Genomic DNA, 24,017 nt, shown 5'->3' with positions numbered 1-24,017 from the left:
GCTCTGTGACCCGGTTCCCCTGGACGAGCCAAGTATTGGCGAAACGCGCGTCGGGACGCCTGTGTATTTATTTTAGCTAGAAATGGAGCTGGAGACTAGGGACCGATAAGAAGCCTTTCTAATATATCTCTCCAGATAATTCTCTAGCATAGCAAGATTGACTGCATTAGTTGTTTCTACCTCCAGCGGCAGGGACAGTTAGCAAGTAGGATTTTCGTATTGCAACGGAGGGGTTGGGAGTTTTGATAACGATTTCTATATATTTGCTTTTCTCCTAGCCACTATCAGCAGAATTTTTGTAAACGAATCCTAACAGACAGCTGCTTTAGGTCCTTTAGCTGCTGGGACGTTTTCCTTAGCAATTATCAGGAGGTTTTTGTTACATGAAACTATCTCCAGGGTGGCATAATTTTTGGTTTCTGAGGATTACCTGGCTCCCCCCTTTTTTGGGAGCACAGATATAATTGATGTACGGATTTATTTTCTACTATTATATTTTGTTTTTGTTTCTTTTGATCACTATTTTTCTCCTCAACCAATAACCACTTTTGTTGCTATTAGACCAAGGCAATCTAGCCTCATGAGTACTTATTCGAATGGTCTGTTGATCACAGCCCTTATGTTAACAATTTTCTTTAATTTCATATCTTGTTTTAATGGTTTCATTAAAGGTTATATTTTAAGATTTATATACATGTGTGAGTGTGGGTTGCTCTCAATATACTAGTTCCATATAGAGAGTTGAGAGTGAAAAATTCCCTTTGGGCACTTCTCCTCCTCATTTTGGATAACTAGTATATATTTCTCTACTTTTCTAATGCGATTATGAGGATAAGACATAGGATTTACCGTATTTTTCGCTCCATAAGACGCACTTTTTTTCCCCTCAAAAGTGAGGGGAAATGTCTTTGCGTCTTATGGAGCGAATATGAAGCTTTACTTACCTGTCTTGTAGCGTTGGCCGGCAGCACAGGGCGCACCGCGGTACTGGAACTTCAATTTCAGGTTCCGGTTTCCGGCGGGACTGAAAGGAAGTGCGCACTCAGCTCAGTGTGCACACTTCCTTTCAGTCCCGCCGGAAACCGTAACCTGAAATTGAAGTTCCAGTACCGCGGTGCGCCCTGTTCTGCCGAGAAACGCTACAAGACAGGTAAGTAATTATGGGACAAGGGGAGGGGGACAGTATGGGAGAGGAGAATATGGGAGAGAAGAGAAGACTATGGGGAGGGGAGGTGAGGGGGTGAAGACTATGGGGAGGGGAGGTGAGGGGGTGAAGACTATGGGGAGGGGAGGTGAGGGGGTGAAGACTATGGGGAGGGGAGGTGAGGGGGTGAAGACTATGGGGAGGGGAGGTGAGGGGGTGAAGACTATGGGGAGGGGAGGTGAGGGGGTGAAGACTATGGGGAGGGGAGGTGAGGGGGTGAAGACTATGGGGAGGGGGGGATGAAGACTATGGGGAGGGGGGATGAAGACTATGGGGAGGGGGGGATGAAGACTATGGGGAGGGGGGGATGAAGACTATGGGGAGGGGGGATGAAGACTATGGGGAGGGGGGATGAAGACTATGGGGAGGGGGGGGTGAAGACTATGGGGAGGGGTGTGAAGACTATGGGGAGGGGGGTGAAGACTATGGGGAGGGGGGTGAAGACTATGGGGAGGGGAGGGGTGTGAAGACTATGGGGAGAGGGGTGTGAAGACTATGGGGAGGGTGGGGGATTAAGACTATGGGGAGGGGGATGAAGACTATGCGGAGGGGGGGATGAAGACTATGGGAGGGGGGATGAAGACTATGGGAGGGGGGGATGAAGACTATGGGAGGGGGGGATGAAGACTATGGGGAGGGGGATGAAGACTATGGGGAGGGGGATGAAGACTATGGGGAGGGGGGATGAAGACTATGGGGAGGGGGGATGAAGACTATGGGGAGGGGTGGTGGATGAAGACTATGGGGAGGGGTGGTGGATGAAGACTATGGGGAAGGGGGTGGACGAAGACTATGGGGAGGGGGGGTGGATGAAGACTATGGGGAGGGGGGTAAAGACTATGTGGAGGGGGGGTGAAGACTATGGGGAGGGGGGGGTGAAGACTATGGGGAGGGGGGGGTGAAGACTATGGGGAGGGGGGGGTGAAGACTATGGGGAGGGGGGGGTGAAGACTATGGGGAGGGGGGGGTGAAGACTATGGGGAGGGGGGGGTGAAGACTATGGGGAGGGGGGGGGTGAAGACTATGGGGAGGGGGGGACACTATGGGACAGGGGAGAAAAAAAAATATTCTGAACAAACTGTCCCATAGTAAGAAACACTATGGGACAGTTTGTTCAGAATATATTTTTTCTGGGTTTCTTCCTCTATAAACTAGGTGCGTCTTATGGTGAGGTGCGTCTTATGGAGCGAAAAATACGGTATATGATTATAAACAATATATATATGCAACACAATTATGTACAGTATATACATGCAACATTAGTCCCACTTTTAGAATTTTTTTTGTCGAGGGCTAATGTGTAAATAGTGATTTTCCTCACTTACATACAAAAACTTTTTTCATTTGATCATTGTCAAGTTCGAATGAATGTATAAAAAATTATATCATATGGGTATTTTTAACCCTAAATCTTCCCAGTCTCATCATCTCAAATTTATGGTAGCTATCTATGACTGATGATTTGGATTTAATTAAAAAAATATTTATTTTTTTTGGTGCATGCAGTTTCTATTCTATATGTATTGGTTTTCCTCACCTTTTAATACTACTCAATTGAGAGCGCTATACCACCGATTAGATGGTGGCTATTAATTTTATGTCGAATGTATTTTTATGTTTTGTATTATAAGACCTTTCTTTTATGATGGAGTAACATTTAGGGGTTGTTATTTAGCATGTGTTGCATTTCGTATTTGCATTCTAAATGCACTCATTAGGCTATTTGCCCCATGTTAAATTATCCTCAATTTAAGTATCATGGCCACTTAAACCCAGCTTGTGGGTAGCAGATCTTAGTCTTGAGAAAGTCCTCCAAAGGGGACGAAACGCGTAGATGATCTGCGTTCCGTCTTCTCTGTATTTCCAGCTGTGATCGCATCTGCTTGCACATCCTAGCTCGTGGTAGGGAGTCTGCATGCTCCTCTAACCTCACACGAAGGTCGGGCGGACAGGGTAAGTTGCTTTGGCTTACCGCCAGAGTTCTTTAACTCGGGGAAATTGTTCACAGCAACACCCTTAACCTAGACCCAGTTGTTTGGAGAGTTTAAGAGCTCCCTCCCCCCGAGATAATGTATGTGTCTGGGTATCATTTATTTTATATATTTCTTACATACATTTAATTTTTATGTGCACATTTTCCAGTTCCAATTGGTACACATTTTGTATCAGTGTTGGGGCCCCACACTGTGTGTTTCTGGACTTTGATCTGGACATAATGTTGCTGTGATACATTTATCATTACTGTATCCATATTGAATTGATTTCATTTATTTTTATATGTTTAATAAATACATTTTGTATATAATCACATTAATCTAGACTATCCCAGAGTTATTAAACTGATCTATATTAGTTGTGTTCAGCAGCTGCTGTTTTGGAGTAGTGTTTAAGTGGTCATGATTTATCAATTTGGAGCGCTCACATACCTTTGCTTGTTAATATTATATTTAGTAGTTTAGTCGCTCATCTGTATGTGACGCAGCCCCCTACTTGTTTTTTCCTCCTTCTGCAGATGTATTGCTTATCCCAATTTCAGTTTCTTTTGATCTTTATTTCACTTGCAGCAGTCAGACAAACCCAATATAGTATTTAAGAAGATTTTTTTTTATTGGTTCTGCAAACTACCTGTTGCTGCTTTAGAATCCAGTTTAGTTTATAAAGCAAGCATGAGTGAACCTACTAGCCTTTCAAATCCATATGTGGTATAAGATTCTAGATTAAACATCTGACATGTGCATTATCGATGTGACAGTATAGAAAGCCCACTGTCTGCAAGGGCCTATCTACACTAGGAACTCTCACTGGGCGACTGGATTCTCCTGTACATACATGGTCTAAGCCTGGAATGAGTAGACAAGTGGCATCCACCAAAACAAAACATTCACATTCACATTTTTCAGGATATTTGTACAACACTGATGGCACAGACAAAAAAGCAAAAATGTAACCTAAAACTGAAAGAACCCACAAGATCATACGCAGGGAACACAAACAGGGCATAATCAAAATAGAACATTTGACTTCCTGCCAAATGAGGTGAGATATTTATATTTATTTTGGGGCACACCCAGAACATGCATGTTGTAGGAATGGTGCTGCCGAAGTGACCAAAATGTATACATAATACAGATTAAGGTACAGCGCACACACAAAAATATAGCTTTACATTTTATAAAGCAACTTAAATCACCTATCTCAGCAAAAAAATATGGGGGTTCAGTTCCACTATATGACCATATTGTGTTAAGCCACCACTACGTCACAGTAACCCAATATCGGTGGGTCCTACAATAATTCCAACGTGGGAGACAAATTAAATAGTGCCGGTGCTAAATAACCTAGAGTGTATTGTAAAAGCATTGTGAATATATATCCTACGGTGTGTTTTAAACCCCACCTCCTATAGACTGTAAGCTCATTTGAGCAGGGTCCTCTTCATCCTGTTGTGCCTGTATATTTTTGTAATTGTCTCATGTATTGTTAAATCTCCCCCTCTTATAATATTGTAAAGTGCTATGGAATTTGTTGGCACTATATAAATGGCAATTAAAAAACTAATAGTATAATGCAAAATTAATGTGATAAACGCAATGCAAACCTATTATGGAGCAGATCTATGATATGCATTGAGAGCATACTTTAAAAGCACCATCACTTTATTTAGTTAGGACACTGTATGTTATTTTAATTGTGGTTTATCATCACATTAATTTTGATAATATATTCACAGTGCTCTTACAACAAATTAATGAAATGTACCATAGCTTACTAATCACTGGCATCATTTATTTCCCACGTCGGACTTGGTGTAGGACCCATAGTGAGGGAGTTTAAGCATGTGGGGGATAGGCATAAGGCTATCCTAGACTTAAAATAAGGCCAGGGACTAATTAAAAGTATTTTGAAATATTGATCACACTAGATTGGCCGAATGGTTCTTATCTTCCGCCACATTCTATGTTTTTTATGTTTCTATTGGGTACTGTGACTTAGTGATGGGCTTGACACAATATGGCCATATGGTGGAAGTGAATCCTTGTGTGTGCGCTGTTCCTTAAAAAAAACACACACCCACCTTACCCTTTTGACTTACATCGCCAAGAACAAGAACCATGTTAATCAAAATAACTTTAAATATTTAAATTAACATTGCTAACATTACTGCTGTTAATCGACATTAAATTAACATTACTGCTACAACGTGCCACAAACACTTGAGTGTGAATGATTATACAGGTACATGTGTGTAAACTGTTTTATAGAGAACAAAATTACTCTTAAATATAGTTTCGAAGCACTGCACCAAACATCCAGTTAGAGTGGAACTTCTCAACCGGCATCCAAGCTTGTATTTAAAACTATGCATGTGGTAATGTAGTAAGTTCACATTGCCCTGTATCTTACCTGGAGCTGGTTTTTCAGTTGCGGGGGATTCCGCCGCTTTTGTGATCTTTCCATTTTGCTTTGCTGGTGTTTCCACTGCAGAAGGTTTCTGTGAGGAATCCGGTGATTTACTGTCTGCAGGAGTTGGAGTAGATTTTTCCACAAGGGGTCTTTTTCGTGGCCTGCCTCTCCTTGGAGTTACAACTTTAAAATAGATATGACATGTCAAGCAGAGGGCGCTACAGGACGTAACAGCAGAATAACTATACTGAACAGTGCGGGATATTATGGTATATTCCTATTCTTCGGAAGTATATAGCAATTGATAAACATAAGCTCTGCTTATCCCACAGGGACAAGTGACATTCCAGGCATATGACAGATCTGTCTAATTCCAGTTCAGGAGTAAAATTAACACTCAGGGCACCATAACATTATCAGAATAAAGTTGTTACGATGCCAGGAGGTCCACAGTGACAGCTTACCTGCAGTGTTTAAACTCAAAGAGAAGCCAATATGTCCTTCACATTACACTTCTTGATCAATGCCAATCCCCTCTCCCCATATGCTTTGTCCTAATACAGGCCTTCCCCAAACTCCGGCCCTCCAGATGTTGCTGAACTACAACTCCCACGATTCTATGAATGAAATAGATATGCTGAGAATCATGGGAGTTGAAGTTCAGCAACATCTGGAGAAGCCTATCCTAATACATACAACTAGCATATATTTACACATATAATCACTAGCATGCATTCATAAGCACACATTTAAACCTGTCTCGTCACCCTGCAGCTTACCTCTGACAGCACTGGGGTTGACAAGAGAAGGTTAAAGAAACACTGTTGGCATGGTAACTGCTTCATCGCATTGAAGTGTTTATAGTGTCTGGAGTCCCCTAACACCAAACTTCCATTCAGCAGTAAACTGTTTTAATGGTGAACAGGAGTCCACACTAGCGCATTACCTCTGTGTTGCTTGGGCTAATGGGGAAGCATTAGACTAAGCAACAATGGGCGGTTGTGTGTCAACTGACTGCTTTCAGCCTATCACATTGATGGTGTGAAATGGTATGGCCAGAACCTGCTATGTAATAGCCTTACTTCCTTTGTATTTACTAGATGTGATGTTCATGGTGGATAACTCAACGGATTGGATGAAGTAAGCTTTTAAATAGACTAAACACAAACACTGCTTGTTGACATGACTGGATAAATGTACAACTCATCTTAAAAGGACACTATAGTCACCAAAACAACTTAATGAAGCAGTTTTGTTGTATACATCATGCCCCTGCAGTCTCACTGCTCAATCCTCTGCCATTTAGGAATTAAATCACTTTGTTTATGCACCCTAGTCACACCTCCATGCATGTTACTTGCACAGCTTTCCTAAACACTTTCTGTAAAGAGTCATCTAATGTTTACACTTCCTTCATTGCAAATACTGTTTAATATAAAATGTTGTATCTCCTGATCTGTTAACAGCTTGCTAGACCCTGCAGGAGCCTCCTGTATGTAATTAAAGTGTAATTTACAGGGCAGGTGATATAAACTTGTGATATAAACTTTTAATAGTTGCATCGCATAGAAAATGAAAACATTTTCTTTTTATGCAGTCTGTGTCAGTCACAGCCAGGGGAGGTGGGGCTAGGGCTGCAAAGACAGATACAAGAGTGATTTAACTCCTAAATAACAGTGAATTGAGCAGTGAAACTGCATGGGCATGATATATATATATATATATATATATATATATATACACAAAAACTGCTTCATTGAGCTAAAGTTATTATGGGGACCATAGTGTCCCTTTAAAAAGATGTACGACAAACATTTTTCCTAGGTCCTCTTACTACATTTAAGGTTAAATACCAGGTTTAAGCTTAAGATATATCTTTGCAATACCTGGTGAATCTTCAATGGCTTTGGATTTCTGATCTGGTTTGTTTTCACATGGTTTAGGGGTCTTGATGCCATCAGTTTTGACAGTCGACTCGGTTACAGTTTCTGAAGGCATAGAGGAGTCCTCCTCTTCCTCACCCACTTCATCAACTGTAAAGAACTGGTGTCCTTCATTAAAGCCAACAATGTCTGCTATAGATTCCACATCATCATCTCCTTTAACTTCATCCAAGGTGAGGAGTGGCTGTACAGCTGGATGATCTTTACTGGAACTTTGTTTAGACTTGTCCTTTTTCTCTTTTTTTTCAGCATCCTTTAAGGATGAATTCTCCACATTTGGGGATTTAGATTTTGAAGCAGTCTCTTCCTCTTCAGCAATGACTTCATCAAGTGTAACAAGAAGAGGTTCTTTAGATAAGTCCTCTGGTATTTCTGTTAAAACAAGGCCAGAAGCAGTGTCCTGATTAACGTCCTCCTCATCACTAATCTCATCTAAAGTCATAAGCTCTTGTCCGACCTTTACATCTACTGACTGACCTACTAGAGACTGGGGCTCTTTTGTGAGAGTGGATGTGGATTCTGGCCCTGGAGTGTCATCATCTTCATCCCCTACTTCATCTAATGTCACAAAGGACTGTTCTTTGCTTGCTTTGTGTGTAGTTGTATTTTTCCCTTTAGATTTTTTGGCCTCGGAAGGAGACTGTTCATGTTCTTTCCGTTTTGCCTTTCTGCTCCCGTTAGCACCTTGAGGTGTTTTTGACTCATCCTTCGCACGCCGTGTATCTGACTGTTCCTCTACAATCTCATCAACAGTAACAAACTCCTCCAAGTCAAATGGAAACTGCTCTCTCTCCTGGCCCTATCCAAAAAGAAAAAAAATATTTATAAGTTGTGAATGACTAAGGGAAAAACCAAAAACAAAACAAACTAAAATGAACACTATAGTGTTAGGAATCCAAGATCGTGTTCCTAACGCTCTTTTCCCCTTCGCTGAAAAAACATTTATTTACCTGATTACAACATCAAGTACCGCCATCCTCTGATGGTGGTCTTCCCCATAGAAAAGCACTGAATCAATGCTTGCCTATGTGAATTTATAAGACGCTGGACACCCTCATGCACAGTATGATGACATCCAGCGTCGTTTCACGGAGTTGGATTGCAGGGTTAAGGGGACAAGGACACTGCAAGCAGACCACTTCAATGAGATGAAGTGGTCTGGATGCCTATTGTGTCCATTTAAAGGGTCACTCCAGGGGGCCAATACTACTTTAATGCATTTGATGTGTTTTGGCCTCGTTAATATGCTGTATTTGTTTTGCATACACAAATCTTTATTGTTTTTGCATTAGGGGGAAAAAAAAAAGGCACCATAGAAAAATACTTCCTTATCAAAAAGGTATGCACACAGCTCAGCCAATGACAGTACTGAATGATCTGAACAACAAAACAACCTGCGTTAGAAGGAGAGGGCACCCAGGGAGGTAAGTAGTATGGATAGCACTACTTATTTGTAGTTTCTCTGTCTGCAGCCAGGATGTGAATTAAAAACCGCTCATTTAGTGCTGCTGGGGCTGAGACGGTCTCTCTGGAATTAGGGGGGAGGCTTTTGGTGGTCAGGGTGGCAGGTGTATGGTCAAGCATTCTGCAAAACATTTATTTATCTTGTGCAAACACGGAGGTCAAAATCTATCAAACACATTACAAGTTGTATTGGTGCCCACTAAGGGACATCTCTAACTTGTCTTTGCCAAACACATTAATTGGCAAAATTTCAGTGAAAATAAAACATGTATAAAATAATGTGATCACTGCAGTGTGACTCAAATCATTTAAGCTTCAGTAAGATTTTGTAATTCCTTAGTGTCCTACAAAAGATGTAAACCCATTCATCAAAATTTAAAAACTCTTGGTGGTATCTGATTAAAGCAATCGCACCTCATTTGATTTTTGCCCCCGACTGCTCGCTTTGGAACTTCGTTGGTGTCTTTGAGAAAAGTTCTGTGAAAAGAAAAAAAAAAAAAACATTAAATTTAATGGTTAATCAAAAACAAGACAAACATTGACAGAGCAGTATACTTTATTGTTACCTAATACAATCATAATGGAAGGAGAGGGGGTATAAATTAATGTTACCTAGACACCTTCTTTAAAAGAACACTAGGCTCCATAACATTCTATGATCACAGCATAGATTACAGTGTAAGGAAGTCACCTAATCCAGCATACAGTTGCACCAATCAGCAGTGACAGTACCATGTGCACAGCCCCATATACAACTTGCAAAGGGCTATATATACACACACAACAGCACAGTCAGCATAGATCACAGTCCTCACAGACCGGAAGGTAATGCTTCTCTGCTGCGTGTCTGAGGATTACGAACAGCGATTAATTTACATGGTTTAAGTTTGTTTTTCATAGTTTTCAATTTATTATAGGCCATAAAAATTGGCCATGTTTGCATAGATGCAAATGTACACTAAATTAGGTTCTATCTGACCTGTAAACTAGGGTGCTGCATCTGTAAACGTTTAAAAAGGAAACTTTTTATAATTATTTAGCAGTCAATTTTAATAAGCAAATGTTTCAACCTGTCTTATTAACACAATCCATAGGAAACATAGTAGATTTAACATTGTGTTAAGATATCTGCTGAAAGGCAACGTTTTATTACAGAACCTTAGAAGCCATCTAACAAGTGCATCGATGTCAGATTCTCTGTATGTCAACCTTGGGTGGTCTCATGCAGATGCTGGCCAGCACACTCAGATCATTGAGGTGGAAGAGCAAAAACAGAGGGGACTCACTCCGACATGACAGCAAGATGGAAACCAACAGCTTCAAATTCAAGTGAACACTTATTTATACATTTTAGTGGGTTGTCAAATTAAAAGTTAAGGCATTTTAATTCTATTGGTTAACATTCTTATCTGTTGGTAAACCAATTGCAGACCATGAATCATCTTTATTAATTACGGTTTTCGAACATTATTCTAAGCATGCTACTGTAATTCTTATCAAGCTATCTTCTAAACACATGCAAGGATGGAGTCTCTTATCAAGCTATCGTCTAAACACATACAAGAATGGTGTCTCTACAAGCTCTTTGGCACTTGTTCTATTTTCTAAGACTTCTGAATAGTCTTATCAGTTTAGACCACAACACTTCTAAACCCAAAATGGAAGTCACAATTTTAAATATGTTTATTTACTGCACACTTTATAGTAGGAGGCTGGGCGAGAATGTACCATTGAGGTTCGTTTATCCATCAATGTATTATCACCAATCAAAGAACACATGGCATCTTCAAGCCAAATGGACGCTAATGCTCTGCGGGCAGCTCAAGACATTGTGATAGAGTTTGTAAGAGTCAGTCAGTAAAATAGGAAATCCATGGGATCCAAATCAAGAAGAGGCTGTTCTGATCTCCCCAGAACTGGATCACTTGGGGGCATGTCCACCTCAAGAGCAAGATTTGTTTGTTTTTAAACACATAGTAAGGACACTGAAACAAACACCAAACTGTAAGCATATGGGCAAGCCAATAGAAAGAATAAGATCTCTTTTTTCAGGGCCAACAATAACAAAAGGTAAGATCTTTGAGGGGATGGATCATAGTACCTGCACCATCAAACCGTTGTTAAAATTAATAGAGGTGAAGCACCCTTACATTAGAAAAATAAACCGTTTAAATGTTAGGTTCATAAGCCTCACTCACCTTCGACCAATCATCTTTTCTATAACTTGATCTTGTTTCTCTCTCCCAAGATTTCGATGTAACCTTTGAATCTCTATCTTGCTGCGACGGTGCTCCCTTTCCACTGTTTCTCTTTTGATAACTGGACTTTAGATTACTTCCAGGAGTTTCAGCAGGACTAGAACGGCTGCTACTAGACTTTGGTGTGCTGCTCTCTCTTCCAGATGACCTGGTCTCTGCTGATGACCTTTTTCGGGTGTCAGATTTTGAGGTGGACTTTTGATTGTCCACAGATAGCGTTACAGAGATGTCACCCTTCTGCGGGTTATATTTTGCAGTCCTACGTAGTGCTGAAGAGGATTTCAAGTCACCAGATTCCTTTACAGGTACTTCACTTATCTTTGTTTCTTTATTTTTCTTTGTGGAAAAGCTGACAGAATCATCTTCGGATTTAGATTCTTTTTCATTAGCTGCTTCAGCTTTGTTAGTTTGGTCAGTAGATTCAGTGTTTGTAACACTGGAATCTAACTCTTTACCGAGGTTTCCCTTGGAATTAGGTGGTTCAGAAACACTTGAAACATCACTACATTTTCCAACAGAGATGCTTTTTTGGTTTTGTTCCTGAACTGGCTGCTCTGTTTGCTTGGGCTCTTCAGACATTTCTGTTTTGGCATCTTCACATAATTTCTGAGGTGACTCAGATGGTTTACCCATTTCATCTTCAGGCTCTGGGTCCACAGTCACCCCCTCAATATCTTCATTTTCTTCACATGTTGTGACTCCAATATCATCTATCATATTAATATCTGGACAAACCTGTTTTTGCTGACAGTTTTTGGAATTCCCTAAGTCCATAACCCCCACCACCACCACCTCCTCCTCCTCCTCCTCCTCCTCCTCCTCCTCCTCCTCCTCCTCCTCTGATTCTACAGAAACAAGCACCTCCAACTCCTCACTTAGAGGGAACTTTGGCAGATCATCAGGCTCACTGTTAACGATGGATACAACAGATTCTGTTTGAATTAACTCCGATATCTCAGCATCTGGAGCTTCTGGTGCTTCAGCAGCTTCTTCTTCATAATCATCATCTTCGTCGTCACCATATTCTCCATCGTCAGTCACTGCTTCAGCACCTATGATTTCAAGTTTAGCATCAGGTGTTGGTTGCTCCTCCATCTCGTTATCACTAACTTGCTCAGCGAATGCCATTTCTGCAGGTTTTGTAGGTTCCGTATCAATGGGCATGGATTCCTTTGGTTGTTCGTTTTGTTCCACAGTAGTATCTTTTACCACAGTACTCTCTTCTTCATAATCATCATCTTCGTCACCATATTCTTCATCGTCAGTCACTGCTTCAGCACCTAGGATTTCAAGTTCAGCATCAGGTGTTTGTTGCTCCTCCAGCTCGTTATCACTAACTTGCTCAGCGAATGCTATTTCTGCAGGTTTTGTAGGTTCCGTATCAATGGGCATGGATTCCTTTGGTTGTTCGTTTTGTTCCACAGCAGTACTCTCTTTTCCCACAGCAGTACTCTCTTTTCCCACAGCAGTACTCTCTTTTCCCACAGCAGTACTCTCTTTTCCCACAGCAGTACTCTCTTTTCCCACAGCAGTACTCTCTTTTCCCACAGCAGTACTCTCTTTTCCCACAGCAGTACTCTCTTTTCCCACAGCAGTACTCTCTTTTCCCACAGCAGTACTCTCTTTTCCCACAGCAGTACTCTCTTTTCCCACAGCAGTACTCTCTTTTCCCACAGCAGTACTCTCTTTTCCCACAGCAGTACTCTCTTTTCCCACAGCAGTACTCTCTTTTCCCACAGCAGTACTCTCTTTTCCCACAGCAGTACTCTCTTTTCCCACAGCAGTACTCTCTTTTCCCACAGCAGTACTCTCTTTTCCCACAGCAGTACTCTCTTTTCCCACAGCAGTACTCTCTTTTCCCACAGCAGTACTCTCTTTTCCCACAGCAGTACTCTCTTTTCCCACAGCAGTACTCTCTTTTCCCACAGCAGTACTCTCTTTTCCCACAGCAGTACTCTCCTTTTCCACAGCAGTACTCTCCTTTTCCACAGCAGTACTCTCCTTTTCCACAGCAGTACTCTCCTTTTCCACAGTACTCTCCTTTTCCACAGTACTCTCCTTTTCCACAGTACTCTCTTTTTCCACAGTACTCTCTTTTTCCACAGTACTCTCTTTTTCCACAGTACTCTCCTTTTCCACAGTACTCTCTTTTTCCACAGTACTCTCTTCTTCATCCGAACCACTAACAGGTGATGGAGTCATCGACGGCTTGACCTCTTCTTTGTCTTTACCAATAGGCAGTGCAGCATCAGGAGGTGTTGATACCAGAGATGTAGTTGTAGCCGTTGTAGTTTCAGGCAACGCAGACGTTGCAGCCTTTTCTTGACTTTTTTTACCTTTCACAGAATCCTCATCAGCAGTCTGTGTAGTTTCCGTTTCAACAGGTGTGCTTTCCACCTCACGACTACTGAAAATAAATAGAAATACGTTTACAATGGGCTAACAATTAAAAGCAGGGTCCTTCTGAAATAAATATTTTGCTGGTTTGCTCTGATCGATTACTTTCTGCAACAATGGGAGGCATGGACGTAGGACAGGAGGGAAGGGGATGAGGCAAGAAAGAGGAGCTGCAGCCAAAAATGGTGGTGTCAGCCTCCCGAGTGTGCAGGCCAAGCTGGTGACCTTTACCAGTCAGGGCTGCCCACCTGCAGAGTGTGCGGCCATAGGCACTATGCACAGGATGAAAACATCTCCCTAAGTAACTCAGGACACAGGATGATAGGATCCTGAATTTAAGACAGACTGATTATAAGGAGATCAAAGAAAGGAGGGAGGGGAAAAAAGGATATATATATATATTTATATATTTTTCAATTTACCTTTTCTTCTCTTCTTCTAATGTCATCACATATTCACCCTTAGGGAAAAAAAACGTATTTAAGCAGGAAAATTATATTTAGTATCTACTAACTACCGGGTAGGCTCTTGGCTGTATTTGATTTTGGTTTTTTTTTTAAAGTCTCATGCACAATGAAATTATTTCTAGAGAGAAGATATGGTGATATTAAGAACAGTTTTCATTAGTGAGATTCTTCATGCAAGTAGTGCAGATACTAACCATATTGTCCGTCTAGTGCTAACATGGCAATCTCACGTAGATTTTACAGACACTAACTTATTTAATGTGTCTGTATTAAAAAAAAAAAAAAAAAAAAAAAAGAGGTGGGAGGTGCTTATGATCATACCTCTTCCATTTTCGTTTTGGAGGGTAGAGAACAGCTCAGTAGACTTTCCCCGATAGAGCAGGGATATTGCGACAGGAAACTGTGCATCGCTTTAGCTGCACTTGCATTACACATGTGTAGGATTGCCTGTAAAAAAGCACAAGACAGACAATTTAGACAAACATCTTTAAAAGCACAATCTTATTGTCTTATTCTTTGACTCAAATGTATTTAAAATAAAGCATAAAAACATGTTAACCGACTTTAAGAGCTGGAGGGTTGTAATTAGTTCCTCAATAATTAAATCCTTTATGGCTTTCTAAAACATTTCCTCAGATGCCACCTTGCTTTAAATGTGAAAAGCAATGTCATTGGCAATGTAACTAGTACTGGAAGGTTGATTACTTCTCTGTCCAAGCAGACGGTTTGTATGGAATAAGTCATAAAGTACTGCGTAAAGCTGTATCACACAGAACTGGTAGATTTGGGTATGAACTGTTTAATTTGAGCTTGAATTAGATGTAATTTCTATAGTTTTCCTTGCACACACTTGTTCTAATGGCCTTTATAAACATTTGCAATTAGATTAGTGATTACAAGGTCAGTCAGCTCCGAGAATCTTCTTTAAGTGCTCGAGAATCACCTGTATTGTAAGAAGCAAAAATAGTTTCTTATCTTACCGAGCCTGCTTTCTTTTCTCATTAGCTTAGCATTTTGTACTCATACACGTGGAGGTTAACTTTAGCATACGGTGAGTAGCTTGCATATTAAAATGTATTAGCATTCATGAATTACTAGTCTACATAAGGGATCGTATGGACAAATAATTTGGATCAGTTCGTCTTGGTCTTTATGGATTGATACAGAATCTATGACTGCTATTTTTTCGTACTTTTCTGACAAAAATTTATGCTTTAAAATTAGTCTGCATTTTGGGTTGGAGACATTTGCTTTTTTTTTTTTAAATAAAACTTGTGTGTGAATTTTCATACCTTCTTTTTATTAGCAAATATGGCATAATGCTCAACCTTTCCAAATCGAAGTCCAATGCAAACTATCTCGAACTCTGTGTAGCCCTTTTCAGGAAGGTTGCTCAGATGTACAAAGTTTTCATAGATAGTCGGTTTAATCTGCAAGTACAAGTTTTAGAGTTTGAGCCTAGCAAAGCAACCAAACGGCATTTCCAGCTGGAAGTCCACCTCTGGGACATGAAGTACATTAACTAGATATCAATTTACAGCAGTAAATAATGGTACTTGACATCTTATCTAGCTTTCGCTCTTCCAGCCACCATGCATGCTAGCACATTGCAGTGACAATCCTATCCACCAAAACCACTACAGTTTAACCCCTTAAGGACCAAACTTCTGGAATAAAAGGGAATCATGACATGTCACACATGTCATGTGTCCTTAAGGGGTTAAAGGCCCTCCAAACCACTCTCAATGAAGTGGACTGCGCGCAGTGGTCCTCAAATAATAACCGTGCATTGTAAAACGTTGTTTAGTAGACACGGCAACACTTGCTTGGTAGAGTTAAATATGCCGCTAGTGGCGGTCTTCCGGACAGCCACAAGAGGTGCTTCCATTGTGAGAACCGAGTCAAACTCTTATGTTCAACGTCATAACTGAGAAGACAGTAAGTTCTCCCCATAGAGAGCACTGTAATACTTCTCTAAGAGGAGAATCATATTTGCACAACACATCACATGTGGCCCTCCGTGCTCCTCTATGGAGAAGTATTTGATTGGCAAAAATCAGCCAGATAATGTAACATGAACAAGCAGCTGCTGTAGTGAGACCAGGATGTCTGTGGATGAAAGGTGGACACAAGGAACATCCCTTTATGTACAGAGGCAATGGCAATAAAAAGGGGTTGGGCGTAGGAAGTGTAACTCCATTAAACTATTCGTTAATATGTTTTATATGTAAACATCCACAAAAGAGATGACTTTTTTTTACATTTAAAAATACGTCCCACATGGTTTGTGTGGAACTAGCATAGGTAATAGGCATACATAACCTACTAAATAAATAAAATGGAGGTACAAACGTTGGAAAATCTGTAGCTTTTATTACACCACACAGACTAAAAGTTTCCTAGCTTTTTCCTAGCAGCCGGGACCCCATTGGATTGGTCTTGGGAATTTAAGGTCCACTTCGCCATTAGCATCTGGTTAGGTCTTATAAAACCACGTTTCTTTATAGAAAATATCAAGCCTTTAGATCCTACTGTAAAGAGTTATATTCTACAAAGACATACCAGGTTATTCGTTTAAGTGAAATTCAAATTTAAGGTCAGAGTTTCCGAACTGAAAGCATAGCAGAATTTTTGCAGATCCGCTATTTTGATTTTAAATATGAAATTCCCTTTGAATTCCTGACAAATTTTCACTTTAGCAAATAACCCTGATACCGTAAAAAAAGAAAAAAAAAAAAAAAAAAAAGTTCTTCATGTAGAGATTTTGCACAAATGTTCTTTTCCTCATCTCTGATCGGTTTCTCTTTACTTTGTATTATGTATTTTTTTATAACACTTGACAATTGTGATAAAACAGTCATGGAAGACAAGCTCTACTTCCTTTTTTAAGCGAACGAAGGGTGAAGATTAACTTAAGCTCTTTGTCAAGATTGCCAATTATAGGAAAAATACATAAGATAAAGCTGTCCATACTTTGGAGGAGAACAGGAAACAAAAGGAGAAAAAGTAAGTTTGAGGTGACAGCCACTTTAAACTGAATTACAATATATCCAAGTCAAGTTTGGACAAATATTAAAGCTTACCTTGTGTGGAGACTGCTCGATAATTTCTGCAAAAATACGATCCTAAGGAAACAGAAATCACATAAGGTTAACAAAGAATAACCACCTGATAATAAACTTGTTAAAATGACATTATAGGGACCCAGGTCACTTCATCTCACGGAAGTGGTCTGGTTGTAGTGTCCTTGTCTGTTTAACAATGCAATGTAATCATTGCAGTTACAGATGAACTCAATGATTACATTGCAGGGTTAACTCCACCTCGAATGGCTGTCTTTCAGAGAGCCACTAAAGGTGTTTCTTGGTCCCTAATGGAGTTTTGCTCCATTAACCCCTTAAGGACACATGACGTGTGTGACACGTCATGATTCCCTTTTATTCCAGAAGTTTGGTCCTTAAGGGGTTAAACGACAGACACTCACGCTTTGCATGAGTATGTCCAACATCTTCTATGGTCCCCATTGCAAAGTATTGATTCAGCATTAATATGCATTTGCAGCGAATGTGTATTAGGTCCCACCATAACTGTGACATTGGGGGAGGAGAAGACCTAGCCAGCACCAAGGAAGCCTAGGAGCTGTACAGAGGTAAGTAAAATAGTTATTTTTTGCCATTTTATTCACAACAGAGGTGGGGGACCCATAAACTTTACGACGGGGACACTAAAGCATTAGCAATACAGAGATTAAACCTCATGGTGAATGGAGAACATATGATCTAAATTGTGAGCAAATGTTTGGTGGCAACTTTAAACCCACCTCGTCTTTTAAGTCCTTAAATTTTGGATTCACAGCAATTGACACAGCATTTCCAGAAATAAAAGTTGGGAAGACGTCATAAAATTTGATCATGGAATCTGTAGAGCTTTTATTGGACAACTTTAAATATGCCTATAGAAGGTAAAGAGATAAAAACACATTAACAAAATTGAAGATGGGTTACATATTCCACAGTCAACATGTCCCTAGCTTCTATTAAACAAAATTGATACTAAAATTAATAGCAACTGCACATTACACATCCATTAAAGGGGCACTCGAGTCTCCAAAACTACTAATGAAGCAGTTTTAGTGTACAGATCATGCCCCTGCAGTCTTGCTGCTCAATTCTCTGCCATTTAGAAGCTAACTCACTGTTTATGCAGCCTTAAGCACACCTCCCAGCATGTGACTTCCTAAGCATTTCCTGTAAGGTTTTACACTTTCCTTACTGTAAATTCGGTTTCATTTAGAATGTCTTATTTCCTGCTCTGTTGCTTGCTAGACCATTTACAGAGTGGGAGATTAAGTAAAATCTGACTCAAAGTAAAACCATTTTTAATGCAGGCTGTGTCAGCCTTAAAGGACCACTATAGAGCCAGGAAAAATAGTGCCCTGAGGGTGCCCCCACCCTCAGGGACCCCCTCCCACCGGGCTCTGGAGAGAGGAAGGGGTTAAACACTTACCTTTCTCCAGCGCCGGGCGGGGAGCTTTCCTCCTCCCTCGCGACGTCATCGGCTGAATGCGCATGCGTGGCAGGAGCCGCGCGCGCATTCAGCCACTCGCATAGGAAAGCCTTTACAATGCTTTCCAATGGACGCTGGCGTCTTCTCACTGATTTTCACAGTGAGAAGCACGCAAGCGCCTCTAGCGGCTGTCAATGAGACAGCCACTAGAAGCTTTGGAGGCTGGATTAACCCTCAGTATAAACATATGTTTATAAAAATAGAAATAGCTGGACCAGGCACCCAGACCACTTCATTAAGCTGAAGTGGTCTGGGTGCCTAAAGTGGTCCTTTAACCAGAGTAGGTGTGGCTAGGGCTGCATAAACAGAAAGAAAAGTGATTTAACTCTTGAAAAGGCAGAGAATTTAACAGTAAAACTTCCTATATGTGATCTATACACTAAAACTGCTTCATTAAGCTAAAGTTGTTTTGGTGACTTTAGTGTTCATTTAACTAGCATAACCATGGCACTATAGTGCTTATGGTGCCTATAGGGCCCCTCTAAGACTATTGTCACTGGAAGCAGGACTGACTCACAAACCTTTTTCCATTCCACAAATATACACTATACAGATGAGTAGAGTGGATAAACAAGGAAGATGGGCAATATACTAGAATCCATCAACACCCCACAAGCAAAGAAAAGTTGTTGTTTTTTGGGGGGTGGGGGGGGGGGGGGTTAAATGCTTGTATAAGTTGCTAATTTATTGATTATGTATATATATTTAAATTCTTGGTGCATATTTATGTAATATTTTTACATTACTAAGTGATTTTATTGATTGCCATTTGAGGGACCTGCCTGACAACCCAGGCTGAAAGTCCAGAGAATTTAATTTGCTGGCACTGTATTTAACCTTGTGATTTTCCAAGACTCCATAAAACCTGTACATGGGGGTACTGTTTTACTCGGGAAACTTCGCTGAACACAAACAGAGTTTCAAACTTAAACTATCTAAATGTGAGGTGCTAAACGTAACTACACCTGATGAGGAGAATGTGGCCCTGGACACTCAGTTTCCGTTCCGGTAGTGCTTTAAAAAAATGAAATACCTTGGGATCTGGGTTACCCCGAACCCGAAAGACTTATACCATCATAATTTCGCCCCGCTGCTGAAGAAGCTATTGGTGGACCTAGACAGGTGGGCATTCCCACATGCACATGTATCATGGCATGGACGGATAGCTGTACTCAAAATGAATATTCTACCAAGACCCCTATATCCGTTCCAGACAATACCGCTAGCCATACCGACAACCTTCTTCTCCACGTTAAAATCAGCTGTCATTCGATTTGTGGCGGGGGGAAAGATCGAGGCTCAGACATGACATAATATGTCTACCCAGACGTCGCAGAGGCCTACCATTACCTGATTTTAGGAAATACCATCAATCCACGGTCCTGCAGCGCATAGTAGAGTGGCACTCGAGCCCGCAGCAAAAATAATGGGTGGCGGTTACACGGGAAAGCCCCGGGATGCTCCCGCAACCTGTTATCTTGGAAGGGGGGGGGGGGGGGGGAATCAGGAGGGGTGGACCGTGGTGCTATGGAGGGACTGGTGGAGCAGACACTATACAGTTGGAAAACTCATAAGGGAGCAACCTCATACCTCACCCACACCTAGCCCACTACTCCCTATCACCCATAACCACGCAGTAGGAGGACTCTCGCCGACGGCGTGGCCCTTTACAGAAGGACGCGAATGTCCCCATACACACGATCTTACGAAATGGGGCGTTGCAGACCCTGGACTCCTTACTGGAGGGAAAACCCTGGCCTCCCTGGCAATATTTCGCTATATGCAAGTGAAACATTACTATGATTCCATGCGGAATAAAGAACACCTACACAGGAACCGAACTTTGTTCTAGGATTGCTGTGAACGGGGCTCCTTACTGGAGAAAGCAATCTCCACACTCTACCAATACCCCCTGACAAGACACTTAACAATGAACACCACCTTTTGTAGTCAATGGGAGGAACTCCTAGACACGACCTTCACACCCCAACAATGGGACAATGCATTACTCTGGCAATATAAAAGCTCGATCAGTTTGCAATTTCAAGAAACGAACTATAAATTGATTGCGCTCTGGTATAGGACACCAGCCCTTCTTCATATGATCTTCCGACGACACTCCCAACGTGTTGGAGATGCCAGGAGGAGAGGGGAACAATAATACACATTTGGTGGGAATGCCGCGACATCCTCCCATACTGGGAGATGATCAGATGGAAAATAACAGATTTTGGGAGATGTGACCGACTGGACGGCAGCACTGGCCCTCCTACATATATCGCCAATGTTGGTGTCCTCATACAAAAAAGCAATATTACGACACCTGCTAAATGCGGCCAAAGCTCTTATCCCGCTATACTGGAAACGGTCGGAGACACCCCGTGAGGAAGAATGGATACGCAGAGTTGAGGACATTCAGGGGGCTGAAGCGATGCAGGCGTCCATGTTGGGTAGGGGGGACATACACGCTGAGATGTGGCAACCATGGTTTGTGTTTAATTCACAGAGCATACAGGGACGAGTGCGATCGGCGTGAGGGATGCGCGCTGGGGTGCCTAACTCCGCGGGGCGGGGCTAAGAACATGTTAACATTGGGTATTTCTTAACTCAGGAAATCTAGACAATTTAACTATTTATAGCACGGGGGTTTGTTTTTTTGGCAGTTGTAGATTCGTAAGACTTTGGGGGTCAAAGTTAGAAAAGGTTTGTTGTTTTTTCCATCATTTTTTATAACTTTTTTATAGTAAATGATATGATATGATGAAAATGATGATATCTTTAGAAAGACCATTTAATGGTGAGAAAAACGGTATATAATATGCGTGGGTACAGTAAATGAGTAAGAGGCAAATTACAGCTAAACACAAACAGAAATCTTAAAACAGCCCTGGTCCCAAACAGTAGGAAAATTGAAAAACGGTCTGTCACTAAGGGATTTAACATCTGCATAGACTGTAATAAAACCACCTATTCAGGCAGAATATTTCACATCCTCCTTGTCCACCCTTTCCTTTGCCTCAGACTTAATCTCCTTTCTTCCAGTCTGAATGCATGACCTCTTGTCATACGTGTAGTCCTATTTAGGAATAGATTTATGGACAATGGTTTGTAATGGCCCCGAATATATTTGTATAATGCTATCATATCCCCTCTCTGAGGTGTTGTTTTTTTCCCAAACTAAAGAGATTTCAATTTGTTAACCTCTCTTCAAACCTAAAATGCTCCATTCCTTTTATAAATTTTGTAACCCGCCTCTGCACTTTTTCTAGTGCCATGATATCTTTAAGAACAGGAGCCCAAAATGGCACCGCATATTGAATGTGTGGTCTTACCAGTGATTTATAAAGAGGCAAATTATATTTTCACCCTGAGAATAATGTGTGTTTCCCCCCCCCCCCCTTTTTTTTTTTTTATATATATGACAATACCTTAGCGGGCTTAGCAAGTGCCAATTGCCATTGCATATTGTGGTCTATAACAATTCCCAAATCCTGTTTGAACCAGCTTTCAAACAATTACGTTAAATTTTCACTTTAGTTGTGTCAATAAAACAGAGCATGGGGAATTTTGAATCTTTCCTCTAAGGCGAGTATAGTATAGTAACGTACAGATGGACAAAAAGCATAGTCACACAAACTTACCTTCCCCCCCCCCCCCTTTTTTTTTTTTTTATATATATGACAATACCTTAGCGGGCTTAGCAAGTGCCAATTGACATTGCATATTGTGGTCTATAACAATTCCCAAATCCTGTTTGAACCAGCTTTCAAACAATTACGTTAAATTTTCACTTTAGTTGTGTCAATAAAACAGAGCATGGGGAATTTTGAATCTTTCCTCTAAGGCGAGTATAGTATAGTAACGTACAGATGGACAAAAAGCATAGTCACACAAACTTACCTTTCTATGTGTAGACACAAATAGAATATCGACCACCCCACCAAAAGGTTTGGCCAGGTTTGAGATCTCTTCCACTCCAGACTGGCCTTCAGGTAGGTTGGAAACAATAATAACACATCTCTCTTTATCCTGGAAGCACAGCAGATTACTATTAAAATCACTTCATATTCAAAAGACGCTAAACAAACAGTTGACGGCTAACTAAAGCATCAATGAACAATTCAGCAGCTAAGAAATTAGCTATCAGAAGGTCAAAGGAGATTTAATCCACTAAAACAACAGAATAGCCTATTCCCGATACATCTAAGGTACAAGACACAAGGTCAGCAAGGAGATCTCGAAAGAGAATATAAATAGGTTTAGACCTCGTCTCGCCTGCAATCTTTGAATTTCTGTTTCCAAAATGGATGTAGGAAGCAAGCAGATTTCAGAATTCTATGTGAGGATTTTCCCAGCAAATAAAAGATATAAAGAGTGTCCAGTCTACCCATTAGTTAGGCACCACAGGCTGCATATCTTGATTTTGTTCAAGGTTTAGAGTAGTGATGTACTGATATGAGACCACCTTGTGTTCTCTTCAGTATTTCACCACTTCTGCTACAAGTCTATCTATATCTTCACATTAAACACGTGTTCTACCCAACCTACAGATCTAAGAAGCTGCAAATTTCATCTAATGGGGCATGAACATACAAAATACGAGAACAAACCTGAAACATGGGTTCAGCTAGTTTGTAAGTCTTGATAAAGCCAGAAGGAATAACTGAAAATAAAACCATGTATTAGAAATCACCCCTACATTGAACAAACATGTACATCACAGTGAATTGTTTCATAGCCAGACGTGGAAAAGAGGCACACACAGTAACACAATGGCTCATAGATGCAACTTAGGGGTAAAAATGTTTAATTGTTTATAGCAAAACCATCTGCAGCTCTCAGGTGTGCAAGTCATGCAGGGATAACTTTTTATAAATAATGTGCAACAGATGGAAACTCACCCTCACGTGGTGGCTTTTTCTGGCTGTAAAATGAAGAGTATGAAGGTTAGAGCATGTAGGAATGTGAACAGATTTAGCAACTTCAAATTGAGAATTGCACACACGGAATGTGCCCCTGCTGGTGCTCACACAGCTCAGCTCTGATTATAGAGTGCTGAGAAATCTGTCAAAGCTTTATTGCTTTCTGTGTGGCATGATGGAAACAAGTCCAGAAAGGGTTTATCTTCCAGTTTCTAATTTCATAAACATAAAATAAAAATGTACTTTTATCAAGGCACTGCAAAAATAAAACTAATAATGTAGCCTCATTTCCCATTTGGCAGAGAACCCCACTACTAGGTAGCCCCACTAACAGAAGAGGCCATTGGTGTAACCACTTCAAATCTGATCTAGGAATCAGGCCTCACGGATTT

General features: G+C 40.9%; 1 protein-coding gene across 1 annotated transcript in view; it reads right to left on the bottom strand.

The window, feature by feature from the left end:
- ZNF638 (zinc finger protein 638) overlaps positions 1–24,017 on the bottom strand; it is a 54,839-nt gene that overhangs the window by 5,419 nt on the left and 25,403 nt on the right. Inside the window, exons 11-22 of the mRNA XM_063425730.1 lie at positions 23,605–23,627; positions 23,314–23,366; positions 22,604–22,732; positions 17,958–18,089; positions 17,221–17,262; positions 15,430–15,567; positions 14,459–14,584; positions 14,093–14,130; positions 11,214–13,680; positions 9,430–9,492; positions 7,495–8,350; positions 5,609–5,791 (exon numbers count right to left, since the gene is read on the bottom strand). Coding sequence (XP_063281800.1) covers positions 5,609–5,791; positions 7,495–8,350; positions 9,430–9,492; positions 11,214–13,680; positions 14,093–14,130; positions 14,459–14,584; positions 15,430–15,567; positions 17,221–17,262; positions 17,958–18,089; positions 22,604–22,732; positions 23,314–23,366; positions 23,605–23,627 — 4,250 coding nt within the window. The remainder of the gene's footprint in view (positions 1–5,608; positions 5,792–7,494; positions 8,351–9,429; positions 9,493–11,213; positions 13,681–14,092; positions 14,131–14,458; positions 14,585–15,429; positions 15,568–17,220; positions 17,263–17,957; positions 18,090–22,603; positions 22,733–23,313; positions 23,367–23,604; positions 23,628–24,017) is intronic.

The sequence above is a fragment of the Pelobates fuscus genome, chromosome 6 (genome assembly GCF_036172605.1).
Source record: "Pelobates fuscus isolate aPelFus1 chromosome 6, aPelFus1.pri, whole genome shotgun sequence".
In the NCBI taxonomy this organism is placed as follows: Eukaryota; Metazoa; Chordata; class Amphibia; order Anura; family Pelobatidae; genus Pelobates; species Pelobates fuscus.
This window is presented reverse-complemented; position numbering and strand designations above follow the sequence as displayed.